General features: G+C 17.8%; 8 protein-coding genes across 8 annotated transcripts; 1 reads left to right on the forward strand and 7 right to left on the reverse strand.

Moving 5' to 3' along the window:
- Window positions 1-186: 186 nt before the first annotated feature.
- PGAL8A_00160400 (conserved Plasmodium protein, unknown function) lies at window positions 187-2,079 on the reverse strand (the record flags this gene model as incomplete). The annotated part of the gene is made up of 1 exon (XM_028675158.1): window positions 187-2,079. The coding sequence occupies one exon, from the start codon at window positions 2,077-2,079 to the stop codon at window positions 187-189; it is 1,893 nt and encodes a 630-aa protein (XP_028526717.1).
- Window positions 2,080-3,199: 1,120 nt separating this feature from the next.
- PGAL8A_00160500 (conserved Plasmodium protein, unknown function) lies at window positions 3,200-4,096 on the reverse strand (the record flags this gene model as incomplete). Its single annotated transcript, XM_028675159.1, has 1 exon — window positions 3,200-4,096. One exon carries the CDS (start codon window positions 4,094-4,096, stop codon window positions 3,200-3,202), a length of 897 nt encoding a protein of 298 aa, XP_028526718.1.
- A 1,047-nt stretch (window positions 4,097-5,143) lies between these two features.
- PGAL8A_00160600 (inositol-polyphosphate 5-phosphatase, putative) lies at window positions 5,144-7,456 on the reverse strand (the record flags this gene model as incomplete). The annotated part of the gene is made up of 1 exon (XM_028675160.1): window positions 5,144-7,456. One exon carries the CDS (start codon window positions 7,454-7,456, stop codon window positions 5,144-5,146), a length of 2,313 nt encoding a protein of 770 aa, XP_028526719.1.
- A 970-nt stretch (window positions 7,457-8,426) lies between these two features.
- On the reverse strand, window positions 8,427-11,648 carry PGAL8A_00160700 (large subunit rRNA methyltransferase, putative; the record flags this gene model as incomplete). Its single annotated transcript, XM_028675161.1, has 2 exons — window positions 8,427-8,644; window positions 8,891-11,648. 2 exons carry the CDS (start codon window positions 11,646-11,648, stop codon window positions 8,427-8,429), a joined length of 2,976 nt encoding a protein of 991 aa, XP_028526720.1.
- Window positions 11,649-12,894: 1,246 nt separating this feature from the next.
- On the reverse strand, window positions 12,895-13,995 carry PGAL8A_00160800 (V-type proton ATPase 21 kDa proteolipid subunit, putative; the record flags this gene model as incomplete). The annotated part of the gene is made up of 5 exons (XM_028675162.1): window positions 12,895-12,950; window positions 13,086-13,189; window positions 13,332-13,512; window positions 13,660-13,760; window positions 13,892-13,995. The coding sequence occupies 5 exons, from the start codon at window positions 13,993-13,995 to the stop codon at window positions 12,895-12,897; spliced, it is 546 nt and encodes a 181-aa protein (XP_028526721.1).
- Window positions 13,996-16,729: 2,734 nt separating this feature from the next.
- Window positions 16,730-18,241, forward strand: ADSS (adenylosuccinate synthetase, putative; the record flags this gene model as incomplete). Its single annotated transcript, XM_028675163.1, has 2 exons — window positions 16,730-17,810; window positions 17,994-18,241. The coding sequence occupies 2 exons, from the start codon at window positions 16,730-16,732 to the stop codon at window positions 18,239-18,241; spliced, it is 1,329 nt and encodes a 442-aa protein (XP_028526722.1).
- A 476-nt stretch (window positions 18,242-18,717) lies between these two features.
- Window positions 18,718-19,810, reverse strand: PGAL8A_00161000 (60S ribosomal protein L7-2, putative; the record flags this gene model as incomplete). Its single annotated transcript, XM_028675164.1, has 3 exons — window positions 18,718-19,137; window positions 19,350-19,541; window positions 19,664-19,810. The coding sequence occupies 3 exons, from the start codon at window positions 19,808-19,810 to the stop codon at window positions 18,718-18,720; spliced, it is 759 nt and encodes a 252-aa protein (XP_028526723.1).
- A 689-nt stretch (window positions 19,811-20,499) lies between these two features.
- On the reverse strand, window positions 20,500-21,525 carry PGAL8A_00161100 (conserved Plasmodium protein, unknown function; the record flags this gene model as incomplete). The annotated part of the gene is made up of 1 exon (XM_028675165.1): window positions 20,500-21,525. One exon carries the CDS (start codon window positions 21,523-21,525, stop codon window positions 20,500-20,502), a length of 1,026 nt encoding a protein of 341 aa, XP_028526724.1.
- Window positions 21,526-22,659: the final 1,134 nt, after the last annotated feature.

Consider the following 22,659-nt stretch of genomic DNA (forward strand, 5'->3'; position numbering starts at 1 on the left):
AAAAAAAAGAAAATATATATATATATAAATAAAGTAATAAAACACAGCATCGAATAGCTAAGTATAAGAAAAAAAAAAATAGATGGCCATTACTAAAGATAAAAATAATTAATTAAAATAATTTACAAAAAAATATAAATGTGCAAATTTCTTTTACAAAAAGTATTATAGTTTTAAAAATGTAAGCTATTTATTATGTCTTATTCTTGTCCAGAATGAACCGAATTTTCTAATTGTGTGTTCATTTTTATACTGATTATAATGAAGAATTGAAGAATTACCTTGTTCATCAATTATTAGAGTGTCTTTTTTTTTAAAATTCTGTTGACTTTCTTGTTGTTCTATTGCCAGATGAATAGGAAGAATCTCTTTCATTGGTAAATAATATTTAAGTGAATCATAATTTAAACTAAAATCAACATTAATAATTTTTTCTATTATATAATTAGATGCTTCGATAATATTTGTAGAAATAGTTTGCATTTTAATGTTAATAATATGTAACTCATTTTCCATTAATTGTTCACAACTTCTTGTTTCTTCTTCCAATTTTTTGTAACTTTCTTCATACTTTAAATTTTCTATTTGTTTAAAATTTTCTATTTCTTCTTCTATTTGTTCATACATTAATTTCCTTAATTTTTTTTTATTTTGATAAGCTTTATCTATTATATTTTTAGCTTCCTTTTCACCATTTAATAGTAACTCAATAAAATAACTACTATTTTTAAATTCACACGATTCTTTATTTTTCTTTATTAATTTACTGTTAGAATTTATGCAAAATTCATTTGAATATAAAATTTTTTTTTTCCCAATTTTACAACCCTCATAAGGACATTCTTTACTAAATATAAAAGAACATAAATTATTTTTTTTTTTTTTTTTTTTTGCTTTAAAATATTTTTCATTATCACTTAAACTTTCTATTATTTCGATGTTATTGTTTTTATTTATTGTGTTTAAACATGATATGGTGGATTTTTTATTATTAGTAGTATTTATTTTAGTAAATTTATTACTAGAACAATCATAACAAGGGGCTTGATTTTTTTCGGAATTTTTTCTCAAATTATTAAATGAATTCATTTTATTATAATTTTGATTTGAATAAGGAAATTTTAGTTTATTTTTGTTAAATATACTATAATCTAATACTTTCCTGTTTTCATAATTACATATATTATTTATTGGTGAAACATTCCTTTTAAAAATACTACTACTGTTAAAATATTTGTTTTTACTACTATAGGTAGAATTTGTAATATGTCCATTTTTATTTAATATAGTTAGGTTTCTTTTATAATTCTTATTTTGTGCTTTAATATCATACCTATTATATATTTGATAATACAAATTTTTTACATTATTATTAACATTATTATTAACATTATTAGCAATAGAATTAGCAGAAATAGTAAAATGGTTAATGCTTTTAAAGTCAGAATTATGTTTTATATTATCTATTTTATTTATATAATTTCTTTTATTTATTTGGATTACCTTATTTACATTTGAATTGAAACATTCAGAATTGTTTAAATCACATAGAATGGGTGTTTTTTTGTTCTTCGTAAATTTCTTTTTTATGGTTAAGTTATATACAATATTATTTAAATAAGTATTATAATTATTATTATGGTTACAATAATCATTAATTTTACAGTTAGTGCAATTATTTCTAAAAGATAGATTGTTGTCAAAATTATTATCTATACTAAAACTGTTACTAATATAATTTTTTTTTAATGGGACACTTTTTATTATACTCATATCATAACGTTCATTATCTCTCATTTTATTACTTTTTTGATATATGTTTTTTTTTATTTTACTACTTATTTTGTTATCATTTAATTTATTTAATTTTAATTCATTAGAATTTTTGATCACATTTTTGTTTAAATAAAATAATACATAATTATATATAGAATCTTTTCTTTTATAGTCATGATAATTATTTAATAAAGTAATGTTATTCTTTTCTTTTCTTTTTCTATAAGGTATAATGTCTTTAATGTGTAAATTCTTGTTATATATATAATTTGTATTACTGTAAATTTTATTATCTACATTCATATTGTTGTAATTGATTTTTTCTTCCACTACTTTTGATATAAATTATTTCTTTTATTTTAATTAATTTACAAGCATACCTTTTTTTTTTTTAAATAGTCTTTTATATTAATCTTTTCAAAGATATTCTTTTATCTAAAGAATATAATAAAATAAAAAAGAAAATCATAAAATAAAAATAAAAAAAACGAAAAATATATTAAAGGAAATGAACTTTTCATGAGTAATTTTCAATGATTATTAACGCACATTAATGAAATAAGTAATTAAAAAAAAATTATGGAAGGAAATAAAAAAGATAAAGAAAAAATAGAAGGTTCAAATTAATATATAAAAAATGTTCAAGATTAATAAAAACGAATTATAATAATATGAAACTAAAAGAAATAGGAAAAATCTATAATAAGTATGGATAAAAAAATTACAAAAAAAAAAAAAAAAAAAAATGATAAAATGGAAGAATAACAGAATAACAGAATAACAGAATAACAAGAAAACAAAAGTCATAATTATTATAAGTTATGAAACAATATCAGTAAATGCAATTATGCAGGAATAGAATAATTATAATAATATTTCAAATAAAATTTGTCTTAAAAAAAATAAAATAAAAAAATAAAAACAAATATTTGTTCTAAATAACAATATTATAATAAGCTAATATATTAAATAAAAATAGACTACTTTTAATTTTATAATTTTATTTTATTTTATTTATTTATTTATTTTATTTTATTTTATTTTATTTTTTTTTTTTTCTGTGTGTGTGCCTTACTATTCTCCCAACTAATCTTGTTATGAAAAAAAATTTTTTTTTTTTTTTTCTTGTAAAAATAAAAAATAGAATTTTTTTTAAAGGATAGGATTATAATATATGGAAAAAAAAATATATATATTAGAAAAAAATTTCTACATTAAAATGGTTTTGCGTATTTCACTTTATTTTCTTTTCTTAAAACAGTGTGAGGTTTAATGCTTTTACAAATAAGAACTAATTTAAAATAAATTTAAAATGAACATTAATAATTATTAAAATACATATTTTATTTTACGTAGGAATATGTTTATTATAATTATTATTTTAAATTTAACAAATATTTAAACTCTCTATTATTATTTAATATCATTTGTAGTTACAATCTAAATTGTTATATATATTTGTATCATCTAATTTTTCTCTTTTTCTTAAATTGTTTATAATTTTATTTTGAAAAAGAATTATTTCATCTTTTTTTTTAATTTTCTCATCTTGCATTTTCATGTAATCAACACATACATAATACATGTTTAGTAGATTATTAAGAAATATATTGTTCTGATATTCTAATCTTTTTATATGATCTAATAACAGTTGCTTTTCATTATTTTCATCATTTTTAAAATTTTTATAGGTAGTATTATTATTTTTATCAATATTACTATTCAAATTAACATGATTTTTCTCAATTTCATTTTGCGTATGAATATCAAAAAATGTATCCTCTAGTGAATTTTCAAGGTTATCATTAAATTCATTATTTTCATATTCATTATAATGATTTTTGTTTAAATGAAAACTATCATTATCTATATGTCTATAAATTAAAACATTCTTAAAATCAATTACTTCATTTTCTAAATCATTTATTTCTTGGTTTTCAGAATTTTCATATTTAGTAAAGCATTCTCTTTTTTCATAATTTTCATTCTTTTTCTGATTATAATAAGGAGCACTACAATCTTTATAAAAGTTATTGTTTATATTTGATGTAGAACTTACATTAAATGGTATATTATTTTTTGTTTTCATATAATTTTTATTATTCAATTTAATATTGGTATTTATATTAATTTCCTTATTTTTATAATTCTTATATTTTTTATTTTTATTTGATAATTCATATAAGTTTTCTTTTATTGGTTTTTTTTTGTTGTATTCTTTAAAAAGCTGTAACTTTAAATTTTCTAAATTTAAATTATTAATATCATTGTTATTATTATAATTTTTATTTAAAATGTTCTTATTCTTTATATTTTTCATTTTATATATTTACAAAGAATATTTAACATGTAATTTCACTTCATATTTATATTCTATATTAAATTTTATGGGGTATAAAAATTCTTGATATTATAATTTATTAAATTATAAAAATAAATTGAAAAAAAAGAAGTTTTAATTTCAATTTAAATCCATTAAAAATATATGTATATTTTTTGTTTTTTTTTTTTTCTAATTGGTTCTTCAATACAAATCAAACTTAATATATAATTAAATATAATATAAAAAAATAAATAAAATATGAGCTATTAAAGAAATTTAAAAGAAATCAAAGAACTGTAAGAATACGTTTAATACTTGTATATTAAATTATGTTTAAGAAGAAAAAAAAAAAAAAATATATAAATAAATATTCGTAAAACAAATAAAATAATAAAAAAAGCGTAAAGAAGCAAAAAATTTCAGAATAAAAAAAAAAGATAAATTATGCTTATAGCAATAATTATAAATAAATATATCAATAAAAATTCAATGAAAAATTACACCAATAATGTATTAATACGTAAAATAAACAAAAAAAAAAAAAAAAAAAAAAAAAAAAAAAAAAGAGGATAGGCATTATATATATAAGTTATATATATGTATTCCTTTTTACATACAAAAAAAAATACAAAGCCATATGTTTATTTTTTTTTTTTTTTTATTAAGTTTTATACAATATAGTATTTAAATTGAATAAAATGAAATATAAATTGCTATATAAAAAACTAAAGAAATAAAATTATTATTATATTGAAAAAATGTATTTTTCTAAAAGAAATAATTTGTTTTATATGTATATTAAAATATAAAGAAAAATGTTTTTTAAATATTTTTAACATTTACCAAATAAAGTAACAAGAATAAAACAGAACAAATGAAAAAATGCATACACACTAATAAAAATAGAAACTTCATAATTTTTTTAGAAAGATATAAAAACAGATATTATTTTATTTTTTTTTTTTTTTTTTCAAACAAAAATATTTTATAAAATTTCTTCAATTTAAAACTGTAAAATGAAAAACTGTTTAAAGTTTTTTTCATTTAAGTATTTGTATCCAATTGTGGGGAAGACATAACTCTTTTTTTTTGAAAGAAAACGTAAATACAAAAAAAAAGGAAAATTAAAAAAGAAATAGACACAACACCTGATGTTTTTGCTAAAATAGAAATAAAATTGAAATATTTAGTTTGATTTAAAGGAAATAAAAATAAATGAAAATTTTTCCTTATAAGAAAAAATATATAATTGGTAAAGTTAGAAAAAGAGTTAATAATAAAATTATGTGTAAAAAAATAAACTCTTTTTAGCAATTCCTGCATTGGACTGGTACATATAGATGCAGAAAAAATAATAATAAATTCTAATAATACTTTTATCAACTGATTATAATTTCCTTTATGAATATTAAAAATATGTGAATATTTTAAATTTTCATTGGTAGCTAAATTTATACAATCATTATTATAACCATCTAAGAAATTATTATTTATATATCTCAATAAAATGTAATATAAATCTTGAAACAGACCACCAACTGTTCTCTTACCATTTTGTGTTATATCATTTTTTAAAGCACCGGCACCGCTATATATTATACTTATAGCATTAGCATTATTTATCCAAATTTTACGATATAATATTTCATCACAGGAATTTTTAAAGAAATAATAAGGAAAATTATTACTTTGTTCTAATTTTATATGTATACTTTTTAACTGCAAAAATAAAATATATTTCGCTAAAAAACTTTGAAAAACATTTGTTCTATCTAAGCAATCAATACAATTTACTCGAAATATTCCTTTTTGAAAACTGTGAGTTTTTACATTTAACCATGAAAAATTTTCTTCATGGTTTAAACTATTAAGAGTATTTGGAAAAGAAAAAGAAAAATATGAAAAATCGTTTAAATCAGTTACTACTGTTTTTAATGATTTCTGTAATGCTTCAAAATTTAATTTTTTAAATTCGCTGTGAAAATCAAACCAAGTAAAATTATGCTCAACATTACATTTTTTTAAACACATTTCAAAACATTCTCCTAAATACCTTTCACCAAATTTTTTATTTATTAAATTAGTAATAGAAATTTTTCCATATGTCTTTTTTAATTTTTCCATGTGTAATTTTAAAATATTAATATTTTCACTCATATCTGAATATATATTTATTCTTGGCCTAAATCTTAAAGTTGGTTGCTGTTTCCATAATACAGGTATTGATCCTCTAATTAATAAATAACTAAAAACGTTTATTTTTCTTGAATCATTACAAATCACTATTTGTTCTGTTTCAACAAAATTGGCCACATCTCCCTTTTCATTTCCTCCTCTACACCAAAACCTTACACCACTCCTGTTCTTATTTTTTCTTGATATTAAATATAAGATAATTTTATTATTATTTATATGTAACACTTCTGAGCCAATATACCCATGAATCAAAAATAAAATAAAGTCAGATGCATCGATTTCGTTAAATTTATCTAATAGTTTCCAATTCCATGTGTATTCTTTATTAATTTGTGAAAATTGTAATTTTTTGAAATCGTTGAAGCAATTAGAAGAGTTTTTATGTGAAATGTTACAATCTTGCTCACAATTATTTATATGAGAATATTCTTTATTAATTTCAATTTTTTTGAATGCATTTAGGTATTGTTTTTGAAGAGAAATACTTAAATTATAATAATAAGAAAAATAAAAAGGACCTTTATTAAAAGCATGTAAAAAATATATTATTGTTTTTAATGTATCTTTTTTTAATGTACTATTTTTAAATTTATGAATATAAGCATCGTGATAATTAAATTTATTATACTTAAAAATATATCTCTCAAAAAAAATATTTTTGGATTCAAAAATATTATCTAAATAATTCTGTTTCTGAATTTTTTTATTACAAAAAAATTTTTTTTCTCCTTTTGTATTATTATTTACTTTTATTAAGTTCCCATTAGTTCCTAAGCAATAAAATTCATATTGATAATTTTCATTAAAATTTTTACTCATTTTATCATCGTTCAATTGGACAAAACAAAATTTCTTTATTCTGTAGATTGCACAATTAAATAAATAACATACTACTTCAGCATCAGAAACTATTACCAAAAAATTTGTATCTTCTGCTTTTATTATTCCTAAACAACCAAAAAACCAAAACTTATTTTTATTATCATTTTCTATTTCATAATTATCATTTAAATATTCCTTTTCTTTAATTATATTTATATCTTTAGTATAATTAATTTTTAGAATATTTTTTACATTGTTTTCAATATTAACTATGCTTAAGTATTTTGTTTGAGGTTCTAAATAATACTTTTTTAAAGTATGGAGAGAGAGATTAGCCATTGTTAAGTATTTTTTTTTATATTTTTAATTAAATATTTATAATATCTATTTATAAATATTCTCCTTTTCCTTTTTTTTTTTTCTTTCTGAAAAATAATTAAATTGTAAAAGGGGATAAAAAATACAAATACATATAAATAATTTCTGTAATATATATAAATACTCCAAAATTCGTTTATTATGCTATTGCAATATATAAATTTTTTTTTTTTTTTTTTTTATATAATATTATCATTTTTTTTTTTCATAGATATAACATTGTTACTTCGAAATTCTTTTTTCATTACATGTGTACATAAATTAAAATACATTAATCATGACTTTAAATGAGCATTCAAATAAAATACCTTTGTTTCCTATTAGTTTGTGTGTGCAATTACGTGTGTGTTTCATTATATAAAAATGTATATTTATGTATAACACTCTACGTATATTTGATTAGCTTTTTTTCTATGTATATTAAATATTTTTTTTTTAATTGTATATATGTTATTTCTTTTTTCTTTTAATTTTTGTTGTTCTAACTTTTCATTATGAGAAGTTAATTAAAAAAATACAGAAATTTGAGTTGACATATTTTATTACAACTATTTGATTACGCAAATTTTATAAAATTCAAAAGATAAAAATGAAGTCAAGAAAATGTTTGCTCTTTTTTTTTTTTTTTTTTTTTTTCTGAACTTGTCATAAAAGTTTATTCATAAATATTATAATTTAAATTAAAATAAAAGAAATTTTTTTTTTTTTATGATAACTTAATAAAAATAAAGAAAAGATAAAATAATTTATTAAATAAATTTATGAAATAAACAAAAAAAAAAATTTTTTTTTTTTTTTTTTTTTTTTTTTTTTTTTTTTTTTTATTACATAATATAATAAATAAAATAAAAATAATATATGAAAAACAAAGTTACGAATAATTTATAACTTAATATGTTTAATAAAACATATATATATATATATACATTTCTTAGTTTTTTCTTCTGAATTTAAATGGTTTAGATTTAGAATATTTATGTTTTGATATATTTTTTCTTTTTTTTTCAATTCTTTTCTTAGCTCTCTTATCTTTTTTCAATCTCTTATCAACATACTTAACTATGCTTTTTCCACCTTTCTTTTTCTTTTTATTGGCTATTTTTGATCCTTTTCCGGTACAAACTATGTAAGATTTTTCCCGTTTTTTTTCTAAAAAGAATAGAAATAAAAGTTGTGGGTATATATATTTATTTATCAAAATATAAAATTATAAATGTATACTACTGTATAAATTCTGCATAATATAAAAAACTTTATACACATGCATATATATTTATAGTATTCTATAAATAATCATATAAAACTTATTGAATAATATATATATGTCATAAAAAAATTAATAATAAAAAGAAAATTTTTCATTTTTCATGTTAAATAAAATGCGTAATTATGTACCTGATTTGTTTTTTCTTAACAAATTAGTTATGGCCTTTTGTTGGAGGAAGGGATCATCTTCATTTTTCTCTATTTTTCCGATTTTTGTTTCTAGTTTTTTCATTTTAGCTATTTCTCTTTTTTTATTTCTCATTTTTGCTTCAATAACCTTTTTAATAGGCATTCTGGTTATTTTATTAATTTTGCTTTTGTACTGATCTAATATTTTTTTATCAATAGAAATAACAGGTTTTCTAAACTTTTTTTCTTCTTCTAAAAACCATTCAGGTAAAGTATCTTCATCTTCTAAATAAGAATTTCTATTAAATGACTCGTCTATTAAATCCATTCTACTTTTTTTATGAATTAACTTTTCTCCTATGCATCTTATAAATGCTAATTCATCCTCATCTTTAACTAAATTCGAAAAATAATTATTTATATTTTGTGAATTTTCATTGGTTTTGACAATAGAAAAACTAGAGTTTTTCATTTTTACTTCGTTATTTCCATATTTTTCTTTTAATTTTTTTTTTTTTTCCTTCTTAGCTAGCTTTTCTGGTAATGGAATTTTAGGCAATTGACTTTCATTCATTTCTTTTATATTTTCACTTATATCTTCACTTAAGTTATCATCATTAATACTATCACTGTCATATTTTTTGTCTATTGTATTCTCCTTTTTTAAAGCACCTTTTTTTTCATCCACATTATTATCATTATTTGTTTCATTATCTAATTGATCAAATATATTAGTAAATATTTTCTGATCAAAAAAACGACTCATATTTGAATGCTCTTCTTCTTTTTTTTTAACATCTTTTCTTAAACGCATTATTTTATTAACTATATTTTTTATATGTAAATTCTCTTTTAATAGTTCACTAGTTTCATAACTATCTTTTTCATACTTTCCTTTTTTATAAATTTCATAGTTATTATCATCTGATTTATCTTTTTCTGATAAACTATTATCATCACTTGATTCTTCATCACTCAAATAATCATGTAATTTTTTTTTCATTAACAATTCTTCATTTTTCAATTCCATTATTTTTTGAATTTTCATTAATTCTTCATTTTTGTAATCCATTGCTCTTTTTCTTCTAGTCATATTATCTATTTTTTTTTCCTCCTGTAATTTCTTTTCCTTCATTTTTTGTTTTTCGTAGTCTAAGTTAACAAGATATTCTAATTCATCTAACTTCGAATTACCTAATTTTTTTAAATAACGGTTTTCCTCACTTTTATCAGAAGAATAATTTTCTTCACTAATTTCAGATTTATCTTCATAAATTTCTAGTTTTTCATCATCATTATTGTTTAAAATCTTTAAATGGTCTTCAAATTTTTGTTTATTTAATAACTTTAACATGTCTTTATTGAAATGTATTTCTTCTTCATCATAATCAATTTTAAGAGTTTGGTTAGATTTTTTTTTTTTTTCTAATTCTTTTTTTAATTTTTTCTCCTTTTTTTTTTTTTTTTTTTGTTCCTTTTTTTCAATATAACTAGAAAATTCATTTATTTCATCTCTTTCAGAATAATCATCGGAAGAATTACTCAATTCATCTTCTGATATATTTCTTACATTTAACTTCACACTATCTTTTTCTTTTTCTTCCTCTTGTTTCTGTTCATTTTCCTTTTTTTCTTTTTCTACTTCATTGCTTTTTTTATTAATATTTCTATTTATAGCATTTTTAATTTTATATCTCCATTTAATTAAATGAAATAAATCTGATTTACCTAATATTTTTAAGTCGTTACATAAATGAAGTATTTCTTCTGTTGTTTCTTCATTTTTGTATATACAATTATATGTAGTTTTTATTAGAGGATCTGAAGAATTTTCATAATTTTTATCAAATGTAAATTTATTATTTTTTATCAATAAATCTATATAATTATCACTGTTAATAAAATTACATATATCTGTATCTCTGTAATCATCTCCAACATCGTATCCTTGCCTATTTTTTTTCTTCTTTTGTTTCAAAATAGTAGACAATCCTTTTTTTTTTTTAATTTTTTTGTTTGTTTCTTCTTCATCACTATTATCACTAAAATCAGTCTCATTTTTGTGAAGTGAATTTATTTTATTATAATCCTTTTTGAATTCATCACTAAAAACATATGTATAATCAAATAATTTTTTGTCTACTTTATTATTTAAAAAATTAATAGCAATTAAATATATTTCCGACGATATTTCTCTACTACTTCTCGGTTTTATATGCTTTACTTCAGCAAATAATTTTTCCAGTACCCATATTAATGAAATATATTCTTCATTTCTAAAAACTTTCGTAATAAATATTCCATTTTTTTTTAAAAAAAGATGAGCTATTTTAATACTATTAAGAACTAAAATATTCTGATTGTAACTATCATATGAATAAGTAGTACCTACATTAGGTGCACCATCATTTAAAATTACATCTGCCTTTTCATTTTGTATAATATTTTTTATTTTTTTAATACAATCACCAGTTGTTATATCACTTTTTATCGTTATTACATTATCATCAATTTTTCTAATTGGTACTAAGTCAATTCCTATTATTGTGCTACTTTTATTCATGTTTTTATAAGCTACTTGCAACCAACCCCCTGGTGCAGCACATAAATCTATTAATATTTTTGCATCTTTGAAAATGTTATATTTTTGCGCTATTTGAATCAATTTAAAAGCTGATCTTGCTCTATATCCTGCTGTTTTTGCTAATTTATAATACTTATCAATTCTTTCTTTTCCCACTTTTTTCTTTTTTCCCATTTCCTTATAATTTTTGATTTAAAAAAAATAATGTATTAATTGAATTAGTTTTTAATAAAAGATATATTTATAAAATGAAAGAAATATAAGATAATCAAATTCTCCTTATAAATGTTACTTTTATTAAAAATATTTTAATGATTTAAATATTTTTTTTTCTTATGTTTTTTTTTTTTTTTTTTTTTTTTTTTTTGTTAAAAAAATTATATAAATGCTTTTAATATCTCAAATTATAATGTGTTTATTTAAATTAATTTTACAATTTAATCAAATTAAAATGCTAATTTAAATATATTAATAGAAAAGATATATACATACATTTATTAAATTTCAAGAATATAATTTTATATATACAAAAATAAAAGAACAAAAAAAATTAAAATTTTTAAATTTTCTTAAAATCTCATATAATTTGAAAAATTCTATAAATAATTATAAAATATATTTTTTTATTATCTTTTTATTATTTTTTTTTTTATTTTTTCATTATCTACAATGCAATTATTTATTTTAATTAAGCTTTTATTTGTTTGTCCTTCAAAAAAAAAAACTTTATGCATGAATGTTTTTTCTCCTTTAAAATTATAGTATATTATATGTGCTTCTTGAATTATTCTTTTTTTTTTTTTTTAATATTCAAATAAAACTATATATTTTTGAATAATTTCTTTTAAAATAATTTGATATTCATTTGAATTTTTTTAATTTCATGATGATTAAATGCAAATAAAGATTCTATAATATTTAAAAAAAATTGTAAAATTAAAATTTTTTTTTGTCGCCTTTTTTATATTTTAATGAACAATTGAATCATCTAACATATAAACAAGAAAAAATATAAATATATTTTCCATTCTCAATAAAAAAAAAAATGATAATCTAAAAGTGTTAAAAGAATTATTTTATAATGTTAAAAATATTTCTGTAATATTTAAAATTAAAAAAAAAAATGAAAGTTATTAGAAATAAATTAAGGAAATATCATAAAAAAAAAAATAAATAAATAAATAAAAATACATATATATAAAGAGTAAAATAAACTAAAAACTTAAATATAAAAAAAAAAAAAAAAAAGTTTTAAAAAAACTTCTACAAACATATATAATTATAAACGATTATTAGCTGATTTTAAAATATATGCACCAAAGAGGAAAAAATGTTTACATATAATTTCTTGAAGCATAAAACAAAAACAATTTTCAAAATATAAAATAAATAAAAATTAACATAATATTCTGGATATATTTTATGTGAATTGAACATCACCAATAGACACAATGGCTACAATTAATCCATACAATCCTTGAAAAAAAATAAATTGTTCATAAATATCATTATTTGTTTTCTTAAAAAATTTAAATATATATGTAAACTATTTTTACATATGTTCATAAATTATTTATTGTTATTCTTTTTATTTCATAAAAGAAAACTTACCTATAACACTAGCACATATTTCAACCATTAACATTCTAACAAAAAGGTCAGAATTTTGTGCATCTGCCAAAGCACATGTACTACCAGTAATACCTACAGAAATACTGAAGTTACAAACATAAAAAGAAAAATAAATTATATAAAAAGAATTTTATTAAAATTTATTTTTGTTTGTGTCTTATTATATATGTATTCATATTTTAGTTATTTATACTGATATTTATTATTTTTTTTTTAATAAAATACCCTGAAACGAGATTAGATAATCCTGCCGTAAGGCCACTAGCTAATAATGCCCATCCTCCTCCTATAGTATTCATAATTAATTGATCCTTTTCATTCATTAAAACTAAAGGGGGATGAACTTCTTTATTTATTCCAACAAATTTTATCTGTAAAAAGACAGCTGTAATAACCCCATACATACCTAAAAAAAGTCAAATATAATTTATTTACTATATATTTTTTTTTTAATATACTTTTTTTTCATCTTTATATAATATGTTTCTAATTTATCTTTTTTATCTTTTTTTTTTTTTTTTTTTTTTTTTTTCAATTAAATGAAAAAATTTACCTAATGCTTCACAGAAAATAATGGAAATCAAATTCTTCGATATGATACGTGGGGATTTAACTGAAGCTCCCATAATACTTGTGCCACAAATAAATATTCCCCTAAATTTAAAAAAAAAAAAAAGAAATAATAATACATAATTAAAGTAAATATAATAGAAATAGTATTCTTATTTTTTATTCAAAAGAGTAATATTTTTATTTTTTCATCATTTTATTTTATATTTCTTTACCATGCTGCTCCAATAATAGAAAGGAATAATGAAAATGCTATACCAAGCATTGCCCAATTATATGGCGAAATGGATCGCACTATTTCATACCAAGAGTTATACATTGCGTATTAATGTTCTTTTTTTTACATTAAATAAAAAAAAAAAAAATAAGGAAGTTGATACTATTTTAATAGATTGATTAATATTTATAATAATGCATAAAATTATCCACAACTTTAAATGTTTTTATTCTAAAAAATTCAATTTTTTCTTAATATTTTTTTTATTATTTTGATGTGTATAATCTTCTAATCTCAAAAAAAAAAAAAAAAAAAAAGAAAACTAAGAAAAGGTTATCTTTTTTATTAATGTATTTCATTACTACATTTTTATCTCTTATACTATTTTTTTTTTCTGCCTTTTTAAAATAAAAAGAGGCAATCATTAAAAATATTTGATTATATTTTATGTTTCATAAAAATACTATTAATGAGAAATATTAATTATTATGCATATAACTCTGTTTTTTAAAGTCTTATTAATTCCGTATTGTTATCATATTATGTAAAGGCATAAAAAAAAGTAACAAAAGATTAAATATTTCTTTTAATGTATTTTATACATATAATTTCTTCTTATTCCTTTTTATTAACCATAGAAATTATTTGACACAATTCAACTCATAAAGAAGTGTATTGCTTCCTTCTTAAAAACGTTTTTTTTAAACCTTTGTAATTAAAATAAATAAATGTAAATATAAATTTATATTATATTTTTCTATTTACTTTTTTTTATTTTTCTTTATTTTTATTTTTACTATTTATTTTATTTTTTTTTATTTTATTTTTTTTTTTTTTTACTAGCTATAAAAATATTTTTTTATTTCACAAAAACATGCAAGTTCAAATTACAAAAAATGAAAAAAAAAAATATTGAAAATAAAGAAAATTAATGGTTAAAGTAGCATAAAAAATGTAATAGTTATTGTGACAATAAATATTTAAAAAAAAAAAAAAAGTAAAATTAAATTTAAAAAATAAATTTTTGTGTAAAATAAAAAAAAAAAAGAAAAAAATTTATAGGAAATATTAATATATAATATAAATAAAAATATAGGAGGAAAAATGGTAACATTAATTTAAAAAAAAGAAAATATTAAAATAAAATCAAACAAAAAATAAAATATGTGAGTTTAAGGTACCATAATAGAAGTATAAGAGAAAGAAGAAAGGGAAATTAAAGTAAAATACCTTTTGAAATTATATAAAGTAAAAATGAAAAAAAAAAAAAAAGAGTCTTAATAATATTTAATAACAACACATCCATTTTCTTGTCAATATACTTTTTTAATATATTTTTATTATAAAAATAGAAGAAAATAAATGAATTTGGTTAATGCATATACATATATATATATATAAATAATTTTAAAATATGAAAACAGGAAATGTATACAGTAAATCGAAATAAGAAAATTAATACTAATGACTAGTTACATAAAGTGTTTAATATTAAAAAAAAAAAAAAATGATTTTATTTTAAATCAATGAAAAAATATAAATTTTCTATTGATATTATATATAGGAAGTATTGTAAGAAATAAGTAAAACAAATTAGCTTTTTTTATTTTATTGGTATAGAGAGTAATAGAAATTTTTTTTTTTAATAAGAATGAAATAGAAAAATAATTATATATAAATAAATATCACCATTTCGTAAGTTAATAATTTGTTTCTAAAAAAATTTTAAGTGTATTAAAAAAAATACTAAAAGAATAGCTTCTTAACTTATTACACAACTTTTTTTTGAATTGAAAAAAATAGAAAATTTTTATGGGTATAATAACCTCTAAATTACTTACTTGCTTTAAAGAAAAGAAATTCATTTATAAAAAGGAATATATTAAAAAAATTAATAAGAATATAATTTTTCCTTTTTATTAATTTATTTTATTTTTTTTTTTTTTAATTAAATAGTTAATAATTTATAATAATTTAGTTAAAGTAGATATTCTATAATTTTTTTTTTTTTAAAAAGTGTGAATTTAAATAGATTCAAATGAATAGCTAATTTTTATAATAATTTTTACTTTCTTTTTAAATAACAAAGGATATATAAAAAGTGTATAAAAGTTAGGTTACAAGAAAAAAATAAAAAATAAATAAACCTTAAATTTACTAATTTATAGAATATATAATTCAGTGTTAATTTCATTCTTAATTATATCTATAGGTATTTTTATTTCTCCAATAATGTAAAAAAAAATTTTTTTTTTCTTATCGTCATATATCTAAATTTTAAAAATATTTAGTAACATCTGTAAAAACTTTCAAATATATTCTATTATTATTATTTATTTTATTTTTTTTTTTTTAGATGAAAATTATTTTCTTAATATTTTTCTTTTTTTGGGAACTAGGATATAATATTATATACATTATTTTATATCATTTTTTTTTTTTTTTTTTTTTAAATTAATTTATTAATAAAAAAAACATACTAAAATTAAAATACAAACATTTTTTATTTTTTTCATAATATACATCAATATAAAAGTAGAAAAAAAAAAAAAATTACAAAAAAAATTTTTTTTTGAAGATGCCCTAAAATTTTTAACATTCAAAATTAATAAGAAAAAAAAAGAGAGATTTATTAAATTTTTATTTATGTCATATTTTATTGGGTGAGAGAAGTAAAAAAATAAAATAAAGAAATTAATGTTTATATTTCATCTTAGAAGGTTTGTTAACAAAACATTAAAGCATATATTTTTTTTTTTTTTTTTTTTTAAATCTATTTTCTTATATTTTTATTTAATTAATTCCGTATATTTATAAATATCTAAATTTATTCAAAATGGATATCTTTAATCATGACATTAAAAATGTTGATAAAGGAAATGTGGTTGCAGTATTAGGTGCCCAGTGGGGTGATGAAGGAAAAGGTAAAATAATTGATATATTGTCAAAATATTCGGATATAACATGTAGGTTTAATGGAGGTTCTAATGCAGGTCATACTATATCAGTTAATAATAAAAAATATGCTTTGCATTTATTACCATGTGGTGTATTATATGAGAATAATATAAATGTTTTAGGAAATGGTATGGTAGTTCATATAAAATCACTAATAGAAGAAATAAATTCTATTGGAGGAAACATATTAGATAGATTATATTTATCTAATAAATTACATATCTTATTTGATATACATCAAATTATAGATTCATTACAGGAAAATGAAAAATTAAAAGAAGGAAGTCAGCTTGGTACAACTAAAAGAGGAATAGGTCCGTGTTATTCTACAAAAGCATCCAGAATAGGTGTAAGATTAGGAACATTAAAAAATTTTGAAAATTTTAAAAAGATATATATTAAATTAATAGATCACTTAATGGGATTATATAACATAACTCAATATGATAAGGAGGAAGAATTAAATTTATTTTATAAATATCACTTAATTTTAAAGGATAAGATAGTTGATGTTGTCTCCTTTATGAATAAAAGTATAGAAAATAATAAAAAGATATTAATTGAAGGAGCCAATGCAGCTATGCTTGATATTGATTTTGGTACTTATCCGTATGTAACTAGTAGTAGCACAACAGTGGGAGGTATTTTTTCAGGTTTAGGAATTAATTATAAAAAATTGAATTTAGTGATAGGTGTAGTGAAAAGTTATTTAACTAGAGTTGGATGTGGACCTTTTTTAACAGAATTAGATAATGAAATTGGTGAGTATTTAAGAGAAAAAGGTTATGAGTATGGAACGACTACAAAAAGACCTAGAAGATGTGGATGGTTAGACATTCCAATGTTGTTATATGTAAAACATATTAATAGCATTGATATAATTAATTTGACAAAATTAGATGTATTATCAGGGTTAAAAGAAATTTTATTATGTACTAACTTTGTAAATAAAAAAACAGGTAATTTTTTACAACTATATCAGGATAAATATATTAAACTTTTTCAATTTATTAAAATTTTTTTTTAAAGTTATTTTTTACGATTTTCTTTTTCGTATCTATTATATTAATAATAATCAATAATTTTTATATATTTATTCTTTTATATATTTTTGTTAATTTTCTTTTTCTTTTAATTTGTAGGGAAGTTATTAGAAAAGGATTGTTATCCTATTGATGAAGATGAATTAGCAGAATATGATCCAGTTTATGAAAAATTTGAAGGATGGGAAGAAGATATATCATGTTGCAAAGAATTTGAAGATTTGCCATTAAATGCAAGAAAATATATTTTTGCAATAGAAAAATATTTAAAAATTCCAATTGTATGGATAGGTGTAGGTCCGAATAGAGAAAATATGATTACCAAAAAAATTTTTAGTATAAACTAAACAAAAAAAAAGCTAATTAATATTATTGATAATACAAACGTATTTTCCAATTTTTTTTTTATAAGAAAATTGCTAGAGGTAGGTCAATAATTATATATTATTTCCATTTAAAATACATATATTTATATACTAAAAAAGTAAATAAATATATAACATTGTATTATAATAAATAAATGTGAAATAGTATTAAAAATAAAATTTTCTTTTTAAATGTACAAAATAATAATTAAAAATGAGAAAAAAAAAAAAAAAAAAATTACATCAATTTTTGTTTAATATTTTTAAAAACAAATATAATTAATTTTACCTTTCTTTTTTTAAGTATTATTTTTTAAAATTAAAAATAACCATAAAAAATTGTAATTACAAATTAAAAAAAAATATATATGCACACAAATTAAATTTCCACTTATAAATAGTGTATATTGTTTTATGTATTACAAAGTACCATTAATTTAACAAAGAAAAAAAATTTTTTAAATTATTTTTTCTAATATCTCGTTAATTTCTTCTTTCATAAATCCTTTGAATTCATTTTTAAATTGTAGAAAATCAAAAGTCATCTTATTATTTAGAAAAGAAAAATCAAAAGGCATAATATATTTTTTTGTGATCAAATCTGCATTTTCTTTACATTCGAAAATATAATCACAAAGAGATGAAAAAGAGAGTATTCCTTGCTTTCCAAAGAGTTCTTCAATAATTTTATTGCTGTTAACTCTTTTTATTTTATTATTATCATCTTTTAAAAAAAGCCTTTTTTCCATTAAATTATAAAAATTATATTTTTTTATATAACCATAACATATGTAAGGACTTATTATAAATAATATTTTCATATTTTTTTTAGTATTAATTAATAATATACCATCATATTTATTATTTAACTTTAGCTTCTACAAATAAAAAATTATATAAGGTATAAGGAATAAATAATATATTTGTAACTTATATATACAAAAGTATATATAATTAAAAATATAATATACTCTCTACATAAGACATAATTTAATCTAATAAATTTTAATATAATAAAAGAATGATCAACAATACACATTAGAAAATAAATAAGTCTTAATAAACAAAAAAAAAAAAAAAAATTAGGTACCTGAAGAATTTTTTTGGGAGCATTATAAATACAATCAACATCATTTCTTAGTACAAAAATGCAAGACTTTTCTTGATCAAAATTTTGATTTTTCCATTGTTTTTGTAAGTTATAAAATTCATCTTTTTGCTTTTCTAATTTTTTTTCATATTCTTTCTTTTTAAAGATAGTATCAAATTTTTTTTTGCTCTTCTACAGGAAAAATAAAAGAAAAAAAAAATGTCACAAATATATAGAGTATAATGACGTTTTTTTTTATAATCATCCTAATATATTTATAAAAATTTTTGGGTTTAAAAATATAGTTTTCTTACATTTTTTTTCACTTTGCTTTTTCTTTTTTCCACTAATATTTTTTCATCCTTAAATTTTATTTTTTTCACTCTTCTAAATTTTACACGTTTTATTTTATTATTTCCAATTTTATTTTTTGGCTCTTTGGTTATTTCGCTTTTATTCATTTTTTTTAAAATAATATTAAAAAATGATTAAATTTTTAAGTTAAAATAACAAAAATAAAAATAAAAATATATAATTGTGTGAATTAAAAAAAAAAAATAAAAAATAAATTAGATGATTTAAAAAATTATCAATAAAATTTTATTATAAATATAAAAAAATTGAACAATTTAATAAAAAAAAAAATTATTATTAAATAATAATAGAGGGTTTATCATAAATATATATACGAAATTTAAATAATAATTTAATTTTTTAATTTTTTTTTTTTAAATTTTTATATGTTACATGTTAAAAATTATATGAAGTCAAAAAGTATTAAAAAAAATTAGCCTATATTGAAATTTTATAAGAAAAATTATGTTTATCATATTTTCATTAAATAATATATTACATTTAATTAATGTTTTATAGGAATTTTTTTTTTTTTTTTTTTTGTTCATTTAATTTTCTTTTAATTTTTAGCTAATTCTACTTAAAATTTTATTTAAATTGAGTTTTTTTTCATTATTTATTTTTCTTGAATATTTCTAAAGTATATATATCTATATATTTATTTTTTTATTTTCTTTTTTAATGTGAATTTCATGACATTTTAATTCTTATATTTTTTAGATTTCATTTTGTATTCGAAAATACATATATTTTGAATATAGATTTGTTCTATATTTATTATATTTATTTATATCTCTCATAATTTTTCCTTTTTTATTTTTTTAAGCAAATAATAAATACACCTAGCTTTGTTAAAATTAGGATATGCTAAATTCTTACTTGTACAATTTGTGGTAGTTTTTAAAATATCATTTTCATTATCCGGTAAAGTAAATTTAAAATTGAAAAATTTAATAGTTTTTTTGGGTGCTAATTTATGTATTTTATAGCCTATATTTAAAAAATACTTTTTATGTTTACTATTTGAATCAACATCTTTTGGTTTTACATTTATTTTTATTTTTTTTTTTGATGTTTTTTTTGCGTTTTTTTTTGTTATGCTTGATATGTTTTTTAAATTTAATTGTGATTTTTTTATACTTACTTTTGATTTTGTCTTATTTTTTCTTTTTAGTTTTGATTTCCATTTTAATTTCAAGTTCGATTTAATTTTTGTTTTAATTTTTTGTGTTTTTATTGTTTTTAATCGTAAAGCCGTATTTGCTTTTTCATAATTTTTCTTCTCGAATAATGATATAAGATATTTATCAAAAAGGTTATTTTTTTCTAGCCAGTAATTACTTTTTTCATTTTTCTTATGTATTTGCATCATTTTATAAATAGATATTTTATCTAATATTAGCATTTGTGTACTTTTCATGAATTTATATAATGAATAACACATTATTTGAAGACTGTAAATTATTTTTAATCCTTTTCTTCTACCTATTAATTCTGTCTTTCCATTAATTTTACTTTTTTTTTCTACATTATTTATATTAATGTAATTGTAAGCTATTTTTCTTTTGGTTTTTATATAACTACTAGCCCATATTTGAACTACCAAATTTTCTATACAATCTCCTAAGCTATAGGGCAAAAAGAATTCGCAAAACCAATTTATTTCTTTTGAAAAAAATTTTAAGTAATTTTTATATTTTATATTTTTCCAATAAAATTTTATATATGGTTTTTCTTCAAGTGTTATTTTATTGTCGTTTGTGTCATATACATCATGAACAGTAAAATGTAAAATTAGCATTTCGTCTTTAGGCAGAAACATATTTTCAAAAAATAAAAAATAAAATATTAAATTATAAGTTTTTTTTTATTTCATATAAAATAAAAAAAGAAATGTTAATAATACACAAAAGTATATTATATATATATATATATTAATATATATATGTTAATATAGCATGTAACAAAATTTAGGATTATAATATTATTTAAATTTCACATTAACAAAATAGAAATTTCAAAAAAATTTTATTAACAGCAAGAACTTTATAAAAAAAAAAAAAATTAAAAAAATTTATAATATTAAGGTATAAGGAAAAATTTTTTACACTTTTAGAGTTTTTTTTATTTTTAAAAAAAAGATTCGAAAGTTTTTATGTTACTATATAATGAAAGTAAAATAATAAATTAATTAATAAATACTGGTTGTACACTAAAAAATAAAAAAGACATCTTTTTCTTTTCTTTTTTTTATAAAATTTTTACAACTTCAAATAAAAAGGGATCAAATTTTTAAAAAAAAATTTTGTCTTAATAAGCAGTGCATTAACTTGTTCTACATGTAAAAGAATGAATAAAAAATCAATTATTTGATCTTAAAGGAAAATTATTAATTTTTCTTTATAAATTATTCATATAAAAAAAGAAATAAAAAATTATTAAATAAAAATATCTGATATAATTATAACAAAAAAAGGAAATGTTGTAATTTCCATATTATTCCAAAAGCTAAAAACGGTAAAGATATTTTTTTAAATGCATGTGTTTTGAGAATAATGGAAGAGAAAAAAAAAAATAAATAAAAAATGTAAATAAATAATTATATCAAAAATATAAAATAAAAAATAAAGAGAAATGATGAAAACTTCGAAAATAAAAAAAATATTTATCAAGAACAATTTTTTTTTTATTCCATTTAAAATGATGTATTTTTTGTTACAACTAAGAATGTGTATCACCTTTCTATTCAATGGAAAATTAAAAAGAGAAATTTAATTGAATATTTTATTTTTTTAAAGTTAAAATAATTATTTAAAATTTAATTATATTTTTAAAATAATAAAAATATATTTACAACACTAAAATTAATTTTTAATTCTCTGAATTTTCTTTTTTGTTGTTGTAAAAAATATTTCATATATTAAATTAAAAGAAAAAAGGTTATTTTAATAATATA

The sequence above is a fragment of the Plasmodium gallinaceum genome, assembly GCF_900005855.1.
Source record: "Plasmodium gallinaceum strain 8A genome assembly, contig: PGAL8A_v1_65, whole genome shotgun sequence".
Classification (NCBI taxonomy): domain Eukaryota; phylum Apicomplexa; class Aconoidasida; order Haemosporida; family Plasmodiidae; genus Plasmodium; species Plasmodium gallinaceum.